Below are 17,473 nucleotides of genomic sequence, written 5' to 3'. Positions count from 1 at the left end.
CTTTGTGATGTTGAGCAGGCCTGATATGCCAGTGCCCTGCCTATGCAATTGCCCCTCACTCCCCAATCCCTGCCCTGCTGCAAGGGGCCCCCAGCTGCCACAGCTATGGGGCCAGGGACTTCGGTCCACAGCCCTCACCCTCCACAGCAGCATCTGAGTCCTGGCTGCTACCTGTAGGAGGTAGCAGCTGCTGTGGCAGAGTGAAGCCTGGAGCCCGGCTCCCCCTCCCCCATGGGCAGCACAGCTGGAGCGCAGAGCCCATCAGAGTGGCAGAAGCAGGCTTCCTGCTGAGGGATCAGGGCTCCCTGCCCTGCTGCCCTTCCTCCAGGGTCTCTGGGACTTGGTGTGGCAGGGCAGAGAGGGACTGGGCAGGGAAGCCTGTTGCTGCCATTAGGAGTTCCATGTCGCTATGGCAAGGGGTCCAACTGTGTTTTTCTCCTTTTAAAGGAGAAAATCCAGGTTTTTCTCCTTAGAATGAGAAAATACAGGTTTTACCATGTTTTTCTATGGTGAACAGAAAACCTGGATCCCTGTTGATGATAGTTCTGGGGGTGTACAATAAATGCGCTTTAGTGAGGCAACGTACTGAACTTTACAGTTGCTTCACAGTTAAATAGAGAACTTGATTCTTTGGTGCTGTTGCTCTGGCACCTTGCATGGGCTCTGATAGCGAATGTTAAATTTGCTTTAACTGGCAGGTACAAAACAAGCTTGATGGCTGCTGTTATGCTGTGAAACGTATTCACATAAATCCTACCAGCAAGCAGTTCCGGAGAATTAAAGGGGAAGTAACATTACTTTCTCGTCTAAACCATGAGAATATTGTGAGATACTACAATGCATGGATAGAAAAACATGAGAGCCCCCTCCTAAGTGCATCAACATCAGAAACTACAGGAGAGAAGAAAATCTTCACCAAGTTAGAGCTTAATGGGAAACATGAAGGAGAAACTATGGATGAAGTGGAGGCTAATGCCCCTCCCCCTGTTTTGACAAGTTCTATTGAGTGGAGTACCTCCTGTGAAAGATCTTCTAGCAATAAATTTAGTAGAGCTAATCAAGAATCCAGTGATGATGATGACGATGACGATGGTGAAGGGGTGTTCTCACAGTCATTTTTGTAAGTAGGCTTTAGTATTGGCATTAAGTGTGTAGTTGTTATGGTACATGTTTTAATAATCTACTAAAAGCCAGATTTTCTTTAAATTTCTTACATGCACACTTTAAATTGATGAAGGTTTGCAGCATAAGCAGGAAAAGAAATTCAGTCCTAAGCTTCCAGGGAGGTCTTTTAAACAGTGTCATTGCAGAGTGTAGAACCACTCCAGCTTGTCCTCTTGGAGTTTTCCCAACTTAACAAAAATGTGACATGCTGTCCACATAAATCATTAGCCTTGCTACCAGTATAAGACACTAGAAGAAAGAGAACAAAGCTAAGAAGTCCAAGGTGTCTGCCCTGTAAGCAAGCATCTGAGGAAAGTTACTCCTGTAAGTAGTTCCCTTCACGTAATTGCAGGATAAGGGTGTAAGATAGTTTTTTCCAAAAACAGAGTCAAGGCTACTTGCTAAGCAGACAGTCACGTCATGTAGAAAAGTCAATTTAGGTGACAGGAATTGGCGTAATAGTAGGAGAGGAAGATCAGATCACTTGATTTTAAGGTAAGGAAAATGGATAAAGCATGAAGTTTCTTTCTCAGCTGTTCCCTATCTGTTCTGTACATGTGCCTTATATATTTTTTTGTCATTGGTGGGATATGGAACTTCTGAAAATGTATTCTTTTAATGAACCTTGAGTAACCAGCAACATGAAAATTGTTTAAAAGTTCTGAAAATATCTCATTTTTGTGCTTTGTAGTTTTAAAAGAACATTGCATAAAACTTCCTTTCTGTTTTCACAAGTTTTAAGGATCTTTTCTGGTTTTGTTCATTTTTGAGGTCTTTAGTTACTTTATTAAAATAAGTGAATTCTTGTCCATAAGGTATAGAAACAAAATTTTAAGAATCTTAAATATTTCATTTCAATAATGGTAACCAATAGGACCAATCTCTTATATTTAACCTCACACTTTTGGGTGTATTTTTGTAAGGAATATAAAAATGTCTCTACTCTAAACTCAGATTTTCTACTTTTACAGTAAATAACCTTCTAATAGTGTTGCAAAAGGGGTGGTTTAACATAATCAAAAAGGCACTTCCTTTGTTTTTTTCTGAACAGACCAACCATGGATTCTGAAAGTGAAATCATATTTGATAATGAAGGTGAAAATAGTAAAAGTCCTTCTCTGGTAAATATTATATTACTTAATACTAACAGTGTTTTGGTAAAATAACTTTTGGAAGAGGAGATAAGACTATACATTACAAAACACAGATCTTGAGCTCCAGTCTCTTTCCTCAGTACAGGTAGTACACCTTCCAGAGTTTCATCCTTGAAAAGCAATAATGCACAGTCTAATAAGCTACCTACTGTAATAATAGAAAAAAAGAAGTGGTGTCTTGGTTATGGGCAGTCCATAATCTTAGTTTCCCCTATTGTGCATTGAATGAAATAGAACTACTCCTTTGTTACTTGTGAGCATTGATTCCTGGAGGTTCAGGGCTTTTATATCTGATTTTTAGTACCTGGTCTCATTTGAAAACTCAAATTCTGTGCTGTTTAATCAAAGTTATTGATTACAAAATAATGACTACTAGCATATAATGACTTAAAAACAAAGTGAGGAGGGTGTTTGTCAGGATGATGTGATGATTTTTTTTTTAATATCCTCTTCCTCACCACTTACTGGGTGAAATCAGTGCAATACATCACTTAAAAGCTAATATATCCATTTTTCCTGCAGCCTACAGACCATGGGCTGAATTGGCCCATGGAGCAATCTTATCCAGTCTGTGGGCTCCCCCCGGGTCCAGAAATTTGGTGGTAGGGGAGCGGTGGCAATGTTAATTGCCATAGCTCTTGAAGCTGTGGCAGTTAACACTGCTTCTCCTTGTCATGTCACCAAATTTCTGGACCTATGGGGAGCCCTGTGGGCCAGATGCTGGCCCACACTGTGGACACTAGTGGCTTACAGCACTTAGGATCTCTGGCCTTGGTGGTTATATTTGACCTCAAGTTCAGTTACACTTTCCCTCTTCTGTTGATGCTTTTTTGGAACTATATATCATACATTAATGTAACCTTCAGTTCTTAATTTTAATGTTACTGCAGAAAAGCCAGTCACTTTTGGTCACTGAAAAATAGTATATATTTTATTGTTGTTGCTTGGACTTAAATTTAACATTTACTTTTCTAAATGTTTTGACCATGCTTTATTTTTCCATTAATATTTTTTTCCTTTTCTATCATAAGGCAATTTGAGGTTCAGATAAAATTTAGATGTTGCTTTGTGTTCTTTTAGCCTGTTACTACCAGGGAATAGGCAATATGTTAGCATTTTGAAAATGAGAGATGATTGATGAACATGTTTTGAAGCAGATTTCAAAGCAGTGTTAATGGGTAGAAACATGTGCCATGTGTTATCTATCTTATTCTATCAAAATCCAGCCATGGAAAGTCAGATTGCAGGAATGTATTCTGACAATCCAATATGGTTTGAAGGGTGGGGAGCTAGACTTCCCTATGTTTAGCTGACTGTTGTTGTTGTTATGTTGTAGAATGAAGAACACAGTGAAAAGAATAGTCACAGTGAAGAAGATAAAGTATCAGTGGTTCAGACAATACACTACCTATACATTCAGGTTAGACATCTTGTGGGGTTACTTAATGGTTGCCACCCTGAACTCCTTCCTTTGCCTGATTTGCTGCTCTGCTTTCTGCCTCCTGTCTTGTGCTCCCTGCCTCAGCTGCTGCTCTTTCTGCTTCCTGCCCTGTGCTCCCTACCTGCACTCCTGCTCTGCTTTCTGTCTCCTGCCCTATTAACCCCTGTACTCCCTGTCCCCTTACCCAACTGCTGTGTGCCACACAGAGGCTGCCTGTGCCACTTGTGGCATCCATGCTACAGGTTGGCCACCCCTGTTTCTAGCTCAAGTACTGCAGGACATGAGTTATGCACATGTGACTTTTAAATTTTGCTGTGCTAAGCATTTGTTCAGATCAATTCTGAATTACATTACATTAAAAACACACAGTCCAGTTGAGAGGACTAATGCATAAATACTTTTTTGAAAGTGGCCCCTAGTTATTAGAGACAGGAATTAATATCCATCTTTTGTGTATATGTAACTCTTGCTTGCCATCTTTACTTGGACTAATTTCCTAATCAGAGCATCACTCCTTTTTACTGTTTTGCAGTCACAGTGTTGCTTATGAACCTATTTCCAATTGTGGGACTTTAAATACAGCCTATTAATTTCTAAAGATCATGGTCAGATTGAATAAATGTAAAAGGCAAAAGGTTGAGTAGGGTAGGGTGGCATTTTAGAGACTAACTGGTTCAGAGTTTGGTTTGATGCTGTGAGTGGACTGGCAGAAAAGAAAAGGTTTTATACAGGATGGGAAGGGATAGGAGGAGGGGAGCCTGCTCAGAGAGGTAAAGAGTTAAGTTGATTAAATCAGTTGGGATGAATAAAGCAGATCACCTCTTGAAGGATACTGGAGTTAACAGCTAGTCTAGATAATGGACTAAGAATTCATAGTCCCAGTTGAAACTGGTTAACACAAGCAAGTCTGTGGATGATTTCTGTTTATGCAATTTCCTGCTCAAGTTGTTTTTTAAAGTTGTGCATGGTTGTTCCTTTTTTAAGGATAGCTACTCTGAGGTCATTGATGAAATGTCCTTACAATACAATCCTCAAACTATAGCCACTCAAATCAATGTAGTTATGACAAGGCAAGAGAGTCCCTCTGGTTGTCACTTACAGCTTCCAGCTTGAACACCATGGACATCACTAATGAGCTCCAACTCCAGTTGGAGTCAGTCCAGAAATATTTTAAAAACCAGTTTGAACCATTATTTCTTCTAGATTAGAGGTCCACTGAGTTTTTGGGTTTTTTTTATTTTGAAGTCAAGGACGGGTTTCTTTTATAAGAGTTGGAATTTTGGGAGTTGTGCCAATATCAGTAGAAGATAGTTCATCATTTTGGTAGATAAAGATCTCACAAAACAACCTGAGCTGTTAAATCATATAAACCGGGGGTGTTCAGTCTCCAGACCACAGGCCAGATCTGGCTTGTGGATTCATGCCATCCAGCCTGCAGGGGTCCCCAGAGGTCTGAAAATTTGGCAGCAGGGGGAGCAGTGGCACCAATTGCCACTCCCTTGCTGACAAATTTCCAGACCCCTGGAGAGCCCAATAACCCAGATAGCGTGCTAGATTGGTGCACCGGCACCTGCCAGAGAAAGCTGAGGGCCCCAGGGAAGTGGTACAGGGCATGATCTGGCCCTGCACCACACATCCAGCCCATGGCCCCAAAAAACTGAGCATAACTGATCTACACAATTTGCTCTCAGCTCTTTTTGTGGTTGTAGAACAGAATAAAGCATTAATATATTTTCAGAGATGAATGTCTTTCATTTTTTTCTTCACTAAAGCCATTTTGTTTTTTTGCGTGTAAAGATGGAATATTGTGAAAAAAGCACATTACGGGATACTATTGACCAAGCATTGTGTGAAGATACCAGTCGTCTTTGGAGACTTTTCCGAGAAATATTGGATGGATTAGCTTACATCCATGAAAAAGTTTGTAAACGTTATAGTATCTAGAGTCCTTATTAATTGTCTTGAGTCTGTAAAATAAGTCTTGTCTTGTTTTGTCTTCGTATACTCTATTCCATTATTATCCATTTTTTATCTGAAATAGCTTCATAAAATTTAATTTTTAATTAATTGCTGTAGACTTGCCTTAATTAAGCAAATTGTTATGTTTAAAAAAAGGTTTTTACCGCTTAAGATTGATAGCTGCTAAACTATAGTCTTCAAGCATTATCTCAATAATAATCACTAATTTTGTAGACTGTGTATACAGAGCCAAAAGAGGTCATTGCTAATACTGTTTCATAGCCACTTATGAAAGAGAAGTTACATGTATTTAGATAGCTAGGTATATGTGTAAGGGGCAGGGTGTGGGGGTGTACTTAACCAAACACACACATGCATCCAGCCCTTCTCATTCTTCTTTTTTTTTACTTCATTAACAGGGAATGATTCACAGAGATTTGAAACCTGTAAACATTTTTTTAGATTCTGAGGATCATGTGAAAATTGGTGATTTTGGGTTAGCTACAGATCACCCAGCAAATACAGTAAGTGTGTTAAGTAAAATGTTTATCATAATATCCAAACAATATCAGAAACTGCATAAGAACATTTTTATTTTATGTAGGAGTAACGTGGCAGGAACATATTAAATAAAAGCAAATGCTCATTTGATTTTTAGTGCATAGATCCTTTATTTATTTCACTAGTTAATTTAATTTGACTCCATAATTTAAGGCATTTTTTGTGTTCATACCTACATGCACCAAAGAGTAAAATGCATTTCTTACTCATTAATTGGCTTTATCATTGTCTAGAATTGAAATAGGGTGTGTTGTTTGGGTTTTTTTAAGTTAAAGCCAAAATTTTCAAACTTGGGAGCCTGTCATACTCTTAAATTTGTATTCAGGAATGCAGCCTAATACATAATTAAAATGTTTAATTCTAAATAATTTTCAAAAGAAATTACTATATTAATTGCAATCATAAAACTATAAATTGATAATCTGAACAAGCCAACAAAAATCTTTTAAATATAGATGTATAATTTGTCCTCTCCCACCTCCTCCCCCCCATTCCAGGCTGATTCTAAACAAGGGGAAGATCATTCAGACGTCAGTCTCGCTAAGCCTGACCCGGCAGGTAAATCTAAAAATTATATATATATTTTTTGCATTTAAAACTAGTTTCAAGAAAAATCTTCCAATGGTTTTTCTTTGTGTACTTGAACGAAGTGAAATCCTCCAGTCTCTATTGCTGAAAAGGATTATAAAACTCATACCGTCTCAATTCAGATTTATTTTGTTCAAATGCAAATCCTTTTGCATTTGCTATACTAGGAGAGAAGTCCAGTGAGTCTGCAGACAAATGAATTCACCTTTCTCTCCAAGGTTTACTTCTGTTCAGCAGCAGATCCAGGAACACAGCAAGGGGGAGATGCCTTCCCCCTCCTACCCCTGTCCAATCCCCTACATGCACACACTGGAGCTCAGAAATATCTGAGCTCACTGCCTTGTCAGTGAGCTGCTGTTTGCCCTTCACCTTCCTCCCACTCCTGCTGAATTCAGCAGCAAGGGAAAGGAGGGGTGGTGACAGCTCTCAGTCCATGTGCTCTGGAACCACAAGAAAGCAGGGGCTCCAGTCAGATTCCGTGTCGAGAGCTCATGTGCAGCTTATTCAAAATGGGATGTGACTGTACTGCCTGCCCTCTCTGGATCCACCCTTGCCTCTGTACTTCAGTGAAATTCCCATCTGTGGGATGCATGTGTTCAGAGCTCTCTACGTGATCAAGCTGTCTAAACTTTCATCCATTCTGTCCAGCCTATGCATGTAAAGTGCAATTTTATAACTAGAAGATGCATAGCATTCAGAAGAAAAGAGAATCTTCCAAGACATGCCAGTTCTTTGTACTAAAATCCTATTTAAAGAATAAGGAAACTATATTTTCTTAACCGTTTTGCTGCTATATTCCACAGCAGCAGTTTCTCTTTGAAACTAACATTTTAAGTATGTTTACAGGTAGTTTGACAGGGATGGTTGGCACTGCATTATACGTGAGCCCAGAGGTCCAAGGGAGCACTAAATCAACATATAATCAGGTAATATTAATATGACTTAATAAAACACATGATGAAATCTGGAATACTGTGCAAAATTCTTATCTCCCTTGTTCAAGAAATATAAATTCAAACTGGAACAAGGAGAGAGATACTACTAGGAAGATCAAGGAAATGAAGAGACTAAGAAAGCTTGGCTTGTATAGTCTACAAATCAAGGGTTGAGAAGGGCTACACTTGCTGTTGTAAACACAGCAAGGAATTAAACACCAAAAAGGGAGAAGAGCTACCATATTTACGTAAATGTAAGATGACCCTGTATTTAAGACTATCTGCAATAATTCGATTCTATACATTAAAAAAAATTATTATAGTTTTCCATGTATAGATTGATTGTTGGAGGGTTTTCTTTAATTCATCCCTCCCACTGTTTCAGGGGTGGGGATGCAGGTGGTGTGTGTGGGAAGGTCAAGCAACTTGCCTCCTGCTGGTGCCTGACCCCTGCTACCTCTGCTCCCTACCTGGCCCCCCAGCCTCTGCTTTCCTTCTTCCCTAGCATCTGCTGTCCTCCTTTCCCCCTAGCGTTTGCTCCATGCCAGCAGGCTCCATCCCTGTTCTAGCCTTGGGCACTGAGCACAGTTCCAGCCCAGCCCCCCATATCAGTCCTGAGGGCTGCTCTGGTATTGGGCTGGTGCTGTGCTCAGTACCCCAGGCTGCAGTGTGCATAGAGCCTCTCTGCATAAATTGAAGGTAAGGGAGGGGGAGAGGGGCCTGTGGGGGAATGGGGAGATAACATGCGGGGGAATGCAGAGAGGCAAACAGCAGCTGTAGCTACAGCCTCAACCCTGGATAGGGGCTAGAGCCCGAGCCATAGCAGCCGCCTGCCCCCCCACTTAGAATCCATGATTTTAAGACGAGGGCCCTCTCACATTAAATGTGGAAGAAAACCTCACCTTGGAATCAAGTAAATACAGCAATATGTAAGTTTAAAGATATAGTTGGCAAAAGAACATACGAGTATTCACTGATTATATGTCAATCTAATCCTGAAATGAGGTGTCTAATCATCAGAGGACTGGGTTTCTGGAGCAGCTTTCTGATGGGAGCTTGAAGACAAAAAAAACAAAAGCAAACCAAAAACAACCTCCCTAACAAGCTTGATAGAGAACATTAACAATTCAAGAAAGATTGTATGATATAGTTTGCTACAACAGCAGGGAATTGTACTCCATATCCAGAGCCCGCCCAGTCTTATTTCCTATGGTTTTTTGTGAGTGAATAGTAACAGTCTTCTGTTCTGAGAGACATGCCATAAAATCTCTGTATACTAAACTTTGTCTATCTGTAAATTGTCAGGTACAGATATGACTAAAATGTAAAAGCTTAAAAGCTGAAATACTGCAACCCTGAACACTAATTTTAAAAACATACATGGTAGCCATTGTTTAACCTTGATTATACAACTAAATTAATGTAACAAATAAAAATCAAGATATTTATTAAGCTAAAGGGAAATAAAACTTTAATCTTTTTTTAAGTCTTGGTCTTGCCATTTTTAATCTTGCTGAATGTGTTTTGGGTTACTTGGAATAGCTGTAGTACCATGTACGAATGATAGCATAGAACTTATGTTGTATGGGGAAATCTAAATGATGAACTATGTTTCTATTAGGAATAATTGCTCTTCTGGACTCCCAGAAGAGAATGGAAAGTAAGTTATTTTTTGTCTATTACTTTGATCATGTCAGAAATAACTATTGCAATTAGTTTCATTACTTGATTTTTTTTTTTTCTTCCCTAGAAAGTGGACCTGTTCAGCCTGGGGATAATATTCTTTGAGATGTCCTACCATCCTATGAGTACTGCATCAGAAAGGATCTTTGTTCTCAGCCAGTTAAGACTTGTATGTATAACATTGTTGCAGCTGCGTCTATCATACTTTAGTGAGTAAGAGGAGAAAAGTGCATAGAATATTGCAAGTAAATGTGCTATATTTTGCATCTTGAAAGATTTTTATAGTTGGATAAATGGGAAATTGCATAGCTACAACGCTCATTTGAGTTTATCTCACATTAAGGCAGTGAAAGAGTGTTGCAGTTGTGATGGTACAGAAATTATGCCAGAAGCAAGGATTTCTTAGGGTGATATCTTTTATTGGGCCAACTGTACAGTTGGGAGTTAGACAAGTTTTTGAATGTTGTGAGATCAAGGGGGTGGTGTGTTCACTATCTCTAAATTTTCTTCCAGAGGGTTGTTGCAGTAGACAGGTTGGGGTAACTTGTCAAAATAGAGACGGTCTTTTATTTTGTATTAAAAACCCCATAAATAATTATAAATAATAGCAGAGTGCTGTCTTGACAACCTTAATTATGACAACTACATTTTTTGGTTTTGAGTAATAAAAATATCTAGACTTACTGTGTCTTCTGTATATATATATTTTAATAAGGTTAGTTCACACAAGTTGGATTTGCTACCGTAATTCAAATGTATTTTATCTTTTATAGCCTACTATTGTATTTCCAGAAGACTTTGATGAAGTGAAACATGCAAAGCAGGTAATTTTACAGTCATTTTAATTAGTAGGTATTCTATATTAAGAAATGTTAATAATTATTTTTCACTTCATTTTAGATTAGTAATCTCTTCCAAGTCATTATCACATGACGTGAGAACAAAGTAAAAAAAAAACTCAAAAGGATAAAGCAGTTACCACAACTGACATTACATATACTTAAAACACAAAGGCCCAGATTCTATTCCGCCTTTAAGATGTCTTTGTCTTTGCTGCCACTACTCAAAAAGTAAATATCTCACCTCTGGAGTTCAGTTCTGTTCACCCAAGGAGATGTCATTTGCCCATTCTGTCACTGAGCAGCCTAGAGGCCAATCCTGTTCCGTCCTGCTTTCTGACAATGAGAAGAATTATGCGACTCCAAAGACAACCTCTTCTGCCTAGGGAGGCATGTGACTCTTATACTCAATGGAGAGTCTTCTAAACTTCAGTCACATAGCTCTAGCTCAGTTTTACTTGGTTAGAAGGGCAAAGCTCAGACACCTTTTTGGGATCAAACTTGCTCAGAAAGGGAGATGTCCTAGTAGTTAGAGCACTTTCCCCAGAAGTGGGAGGATCTGTTTTATAGGTCTTCCTCAGGCCTATAGAGTATAAACCTATATCTACCCTACCCCTCAGCCTACAGGCTAGGCAGGGTTGAGGATGTCTTTCATCCCTTCTGTTGAAGCTGGCTTCCTGAGCATCTAGAAATGCAGGAGGGGGCTCTGACTAGGCCAGGCACTCTCCTGGGAGGGAGGGAGGTTCTGGCCTTTAGTCCCAGTGCTGTTTGTTGTTGGTGACAACCGCTGAACAGCCTCATTGTTGTACTTTTAGGTTTGCGTTTTGCCTGTAGCTCTGCAAAATGCAAACCTTGTGGGGTGTGTTTGGAAAAAGACATACAGCTGTTAAAGCACAGATGAGCCCTTAGCTGTCTAAAACCCAGCAGGTGCCAGTTAGATTCCTTAGAGGCACAATAGGATATGGACTAAAATTCTCCTATGCAATCATATCTTTTAAGCTGAAATTGAAGTTGTGTTGCATAGAAGTTAGTCTAGCCTTTGTTTCAAAAGTAGAAAATGTGTCACAGAAAAGAAGAAATGTTTGTGAGGTAAAATTATTGTTGTAAGTTTGGCGCAGCGGCAGTGGCCACCAGAGGTTCATTTTGGCAGTGGAGACATCTGGAGCTCAGTGGAGTCATACACCATCTTGGGATTTTTTTATATTCCTCCCCCTACCCCTTCTCAGCTGGGTCTTTATTCTGTTAGCCAGGAACAGGGTGCTGTACAATCGTTATGCCGGGGATTGGCAACATTTATGAGCATAGTGCCAAAATCACCTGCAGACTTGACTCATAAAATGTTGGCATACTAGGGGTGGACAGTGGGGGAGCTGCGAGGGGCCCAATTCTTGTTGTGTCAGCGTAGCCCTTTCCCCTTCACCACTGTCTGCCCTGAGGTGTGCATCCCAAGCAAAATGCTTTCACATGCCACACTCTAGCACCCATGTCAGGGGTTGCCTACCCCTGATTATGCAGTCCTCGAAGGCTGGCCATATGGAAATCTGAGACATTATCTTGGAAATGTGGGACGCCGCCCACTCCCCATCTCCTCAAGTCTCACAAGTCAGTTGGGGCGGGCTGTGTGGAGGGCAGAAAGTGGTGTGTGCCTGCAGGGTACTTCATGCTGCTCTGATTCCCAGCCAGTCTGTTCCCCGCACCCCTTTGTTTCTGGGGCGCCAATTATAATTCCCAACAGCCAGCCAGGACCAGCCTCTGAAATCTGGGGCTGTCTCACCTGAAACAGATCATAGAGTCTCCTCTACATCATCTAGAAATATCTGGTATCCCAGGGCAATGGTCCATGGCCTGGCTCTGTGGGAAGGAAGGAGGTGTGGTCCAGCCTCAGAGTTGGGTGAATAGCCTGGCCCCACAAGGGGAGGGGACATAGCCTGTATCTGACCAGGCGCATGGGTTTTGGGGTTTGAGAATTTGGCAGAAGGCACGGTGGCCGTATTAATATCCACACTTCCCTGCTGCCAAATTTCCTGACCTGTGGGGAGCCTCACAGGCCAGATGCAATGCCTCCATAGGCCACATTTGGCCCCTTCCTTTTTCCTACCATTTCTGCTAATTGGTGGAATGGGTAAGTGAATTTAGCATTAGGATGGGGAGATTTGAGCCACCACTGGTAGAGCCCTGGTGGACCTAGAACTCTGACAGCAACACTGCCAGTTGTGGCAGGGTAAGGAGAGTAGTTCTTCCTGCCTCTTTCCACCCTTACAGGGTGAGAGAGGTTGTCTGTGGTAGCTGCTGCTTTTGAGCAGCTGCCAACTAATCGCTAACAACCTACCATTCCCTAGCAGAGGGGAGGGCAGGCTATCAATTGCTGGGTCCCTTAGGGGTGGGGTTATCCAACAAGCAGCTCCTGTTTGCCCCTGGCAGGAAAGAGTTTGCTTTTGAGGTGACTTGGTAGCCCTTTAGCCAGGAAGCTGGTATGCTTGTATGCCCCCATCTTGCTACATGTTTCTAAAGCTGCAGATTTCCTGGACTTTTGCAGTGCTGCCATTAAATGCCTGTGCGTAGCCTAAGATTCTTGTTTTCATTGTATCTATAGTTTAAGACTTCTTATTGCATTTTTTACTAGACAGCCTGTGGTCTCTTAATTGGTATAATAATCATCATTTGTTGAAGTTTTTCCATATTTTCTTCAGTTATGGTATCATTACCCAGCACCCTAAGAATTATGACTGAAGTAATGAATTTTTAGTGGTATTTATATACTCTGCCACTGTATCAGTAAAATTAGGAGCCCCTAATTTTACTAACCTGTAACTGGTAATGCCGTCTTAACCATTCCAGCCATGCCACTTTTGATAAAAGTTAACTTGATGGTATTTTTTTTTTGTTTAATTTGCAGAGATTGGTTATTAGTTGGCTTTTGAATCATGATCCTGCAGCACGGCCAACTGCCATGGAGCTACTAAAGAGCGAACACCTCCCAACTCCCCAGATGGAAGAGTCTGAATTGCATGAAGTACTTCACCATACCTTAGCCAATGTTGATGGGAAAGCTTACAGGACTATGATGAGTCAGATATTTTCACAACGCATCTCCCCAGCAATAGACTATACCTACGATAGTGATATGCTAAAGGTTAGTTTCAAATTGATTTTTTTAATTGCTCCAGCTAAAAAAATATAGATATGATAAGGCTGAAATCCTGCCTTTCTTGGTCATTTCTAACAATGATTAATATTTCCACTTGGGTCCCTTAATAAACTGTTAGATCAGGCTCACTGTTCTGATGTGTTCATCTAATTCATAACTTCTCTATTTGACAATCATATATTTGAATGAAAACTTAAACTTTGTCTGATTATGGGAACGTTTGCTTCCTATTCTTAATTTTTATTATATTAATGGGACTTGTATCTGAGTACCAATAGAATATACAGGCATACCTCGGAGATATTGCGGGTTTGGTTCCAGACCACCGCAATAAAGCGAATATCGCAATAAAGTGAGTCACATGAATTTTTTGGTTTCCCAGTGCATATAAAAATTATGTTTACACTATACTGTAGTCTATTAAGTGTGCAATAGCATTATGTCTAAAAAAACAATGTACATACCTTAATTAAAAAATACTTTATTGCTAAAAAATGCGAAGTGAGCAAATGCTTGTTGGAAAAATGGCGCCGATAGACTTGCTTGAGGCAGGGTTGCCACAAACCTTCAATTTATAAAAAACCGCAATATCTGCGAAGCGCAATAAAGCGAAGCGCAATAAAATGAGGTATGCCTGTATTTGTTTTGGGACATCACCGTGTTGTACCCCTTCAAATCAGCCCTTTTTAATGATAAGAATTAAAAATTGTTTTTTTAAACACTTTAGAAATATTTTACAAACTTCTTTCATGGCTTTTTTTGGTGTGTGTTTTTAATTACTTATGAACATATAAAAATAGTGACTGTATTTGGAGAGAATGACAGAATATATATCATTGGATACAGTAACCACTGTGGCTTGCTCTGGTCGTTTACCTTATTTACTCGAATTATTATAAGACCACCCCCCCAACAATTACATTCTGCATATGGAAAATATATACATTTGCATAATTTTCATATGTACAATCATATGTATTGGAGGTTTGCTTTGAATTTGTTCCCCTCCTACTGCTACAGCAGGCAAAATAAATTTGGGGGGTGGGGGGTCTCTGCCCCATGCATACTATTTCAAGCCATGGTGACCCCATAACTCAGCACTGCCCAGCATGTGTGGTCTCCAGATACCCACCACAAAGGCTAATTAGCCCATGTTTATGACTGGAATTGGGTGTTCTTGTCACAAATCCTGGGATCCTCTAAAAATGTATATGCAGATGAGATGCAGAATAACTCGGGGGTGGGGTTTCATTGATCATCAGGGATCCTGGTTTTCTCTGATAAAAAATTGCAAATTCTCTAATAAACCCCCCCAAATCTGCAATTAAAATTAAATGCCACTAATGTGTGTGTGTGTGTGTGTGTGTATATGTAGGTATCAATTAAACATAACGTTTTATTGATATATTTACAATTTTAAAGCAATATGGAAGCCAACCAGTGCCTCAGTCACTATCATAAAATTAATTGATTTTTGGGGATTTTATTATCATAACAAATCAAAGTTCCCCTGCCCCCTTAGCTCACAGAACACAGGTCTAGGCCCCTCACTCTCAAGCCACAGCCCTGCTGGTGCCCCTCACTTCCCCCCTGTCTTCATCCCCCACTCTGCTCTGCCGGAGGGGGCCCCCAGCTGTCAGGGTTATGGGGCCAGGGACCCAGGTCCAAGGCCCAGCTATTGGCTGTGGGAGGCAGCAGCTGCTGCAATGGAGCACAGAACCTTGCCCCCTCTCCCCCATAGGTGGCATGGGTGCAGCCAGAGCCCATGGGTGCAGAGGTGCAGGCTGCCTGCTATGGGCTTGGGGGCGGGGGCTGGCTCTCCACCACTGTGTACACTCCTGTTGGAGGGCTAGAGGGGACCCGTGCCCCCCAGACCTATGCCCCCCAGATGGGGGTGGGCTGCCCACTGCAGCCTCGGGCTCCCTGGCCTGCTTCCCTTCCTCGCAGCATCCACAGCCCAGCAGGTGGGACCCCGCGCAGCAGGGCAGAGTAGGATAGCCATCATGGAGGACATTCCGATTTTCTGCTACTCTGTCCTCTATTGATACAAAACCCAACACCTTTATTTCCTCTGTTTTTCTCTTCAAAAATGGAGGAGTCTGGTTTCATATCGATAGAGGACAACCAGACTGTCTTCTATGATGGCCACCCTAGGGCAGAGCAGGGCTGGGCAGGGAAGCTCCTGGCCTCTGTGAGCTCTGTGCTGCCCTGGTGACATGTCCCCTGCCTGCCTCAGCAGCAGCAAGAGGCGCTACTCTGCCCTTGCTGCTGCGAGGCAGGCATGGGGTGCTTCACCAGGGTGATGTGGGGCTTGCAGCGGCAAGCAGCTTCCCCACCCAGCCCTGCTGTGCCCTGCCGTGTCGAGTCCTGCTTGCTCGGCTGTGGAGGCTGTGGGGAAGGGCAGTAGGGTGAGGAGTCTGAGGCTGCAGTGGGTAGCCCACCCCATGCACAAATCTGGGACACAGGAGCAGGGAGCTGGCCCCACTGCCTCCACCCCCCAGACGAGCCACTCATGGCCCCATCCTAGTCTCTGCCGGGGCCCTGGGCTCCAAGCCCCATGCACTGTTCAGCTGGGCAGCAGTCCCAGCCCTTCTCAACTCCCTTCCTCCTTCCCTATGGGGGCCTCAATCCCCCTTTTTCCTCCCCTGCCAGACTTACCTGCGGAAGCTGCTCTCCAGACTGTCTGGTGGCCATGTGCATATATATGCATATGGTGCTCCCTGCTTCCTCCTGCTCTCCCCAGCCCCTTAGAGGCTGGGACTCTGCCAGCCTGCAGAGAGCTCTTTGCAAAAATGCGAAATCCATGTGTTTCTCCATTGAAATGAAAAATCTGCATTTTTCTTGTGTAAAAGGGGAAATCCACATTTTTCTCAGTTTTTCTGTGGGAAACGGGAAACCTGGATCCCTGTTAATCATATGCTACAAGCTGAGAGAGGGGGCAGTGGAGGGATTCTGGGTGAACTGTTTGGTACCCTGTTTAGTGATGTTTGCCATACATTTAAGGCTGTGAAGAAACAGGAATTATTGAAAGGCACAGCTCGGCTGTGGGAGTGAAGAGGAAATCTAAATATACGCAGTGTAGTGGTTCACCATGACTTGAAAAAGAGCATTGATAAGGACTACACGCAATGGGCATTAGTCTTATTCAGATGGACTGCATTAACCTATCCTTTGCTTGCCTAATATTGTTAGGGACCTACTGAAATCATGGTGGAAGTGGGCTGTGAGGCAGCTCTTTTAATTTTCCAGATTCTCCCATGCCCCCTCCTTGCCCTCCCATTGCTGATTGCCTGAGGGGCCCCAGTGGCCCTGCTGCTTGTTGCTGACTGGCTAGGAGGGAAAAACCATATTTAAAACCACAGTTTTCGCCTCACTGCTGATCATAAGTGAGTGGCAGGGCTCCTCCGCCAGTTGTTGGGGGAGAAGGGAACATACAGGGGATCCTGCAAAATGAAAGGAACTGCTGCTCAGCCCACATCCACCATGAATTTGGTAGGTCCATACTAACATGGGCCGAGTATTTTAAAGTCTTGTTCAGTGTTGGCTTTATTTTAGTCAACTTCATAGTTGATTTGCATTACTGAGCACATGCTGCTTTAGGCAGCAGTTTAAGGGATAGACAGTGTATTTAATGAGGTTTCATTGTATGCAATTATAAGATGAGGAGCTTTTTTCACCCATGCTGATTGAGGGTGGTGGGGGGAGAGACCTCATCTTATATTTGAGTAAATACAGAAGTCCATATGGTGATTTCTGCATCTAAGTCTGTGTATAAGTGCTACTTCTTTAAAGGGATTTTTGCTTGCAGGGTAGTTTTTCGATTCGGGCAACTAAGATACAGCAGCACGTGTGTGAGACTGTCAGCCGGATCTTTAAAAGACACGGTGAGTTTATTTACAGGTCTTCCTTATTTTTTCCCTAAGGCATAACTTTGTATATAAGAGATTTAGAGAAGTCCCTTATATAGAGACTTTTGTTAGTACAGTGATTTCAGTACTAGC

The 17,473-nt window shown here is 41.9% G+C and overlaps 1 protein-coding gene across 1 annotated transcript in view; it reads left to right on the top strand.

Moving 5' to 3' along the window:
• The window catches only part of EIF2AK4 (eukaryotic translation initiation factor 2 alpha kinase 4), a 72,474-nt gene that overhangs the window by 29,269 nt on the left and 25,732 nt on the right, over positions 1–17,473 (top strand). Inside the window, exons 12-22 of the mRNA XM_019551342.1 lie at positions 699–1,120; positions 2,216–2,285; positions 3,655–3,738; positions 5,557–5,679; positions 6,138–6,242; positions 6,777–6,837; positions 7,714–7,793; positions 9,553–9,654; positions 10,259–10,309; positions 13,221–13,457; positions 17,281–17,356. Of these exons, the coding sequence (XP_019406887.1) occupies positions 699–1,120; positions 2,216–2,285; positions 3,655–3,738; positions 5,557–5,679; positions 6,138–6,242; positions 6,777–6,837; positions 7,714–7,793; positions 9,553–9,654; positions 10,259–10,309; positions 13,221–13,457; positions 17,281–17,356 (1,411 nt within the window). The remainder of the gene's footprint in view (positions 1–698; positions 1,121–2,215; positions 2,286–3,654; positions 3,739–5,556; positions 5,680–6,137; positions 6,243–6,776; positions 6,838–7,713; positions 7,794–9,552; positions 9,655–10,258; positions 10,310–13,220; positions 13,458–17,280; positions 17,357–17,473) is intronic.

This window comes from Crocodylus porosus, unplaced genomic scaffold (assembly GCF_001723895.1).
Source record: "Crocodylus porosus isolate Cpor-Errol unplaced genomic scaffold, CroPor_comp1, whole genome shotgun sequence".
Classification (NCBI taxonomy): Eukaryota; Metazoa; Chordata; order Crocodylia; family Crocodylidae; genus Crocodylus; species Crocodylus porosus.
Note: the sequence above shows the minus strand (reverse complement) of the source record. Positions and strands in the feature narration are given on the sequence as shown.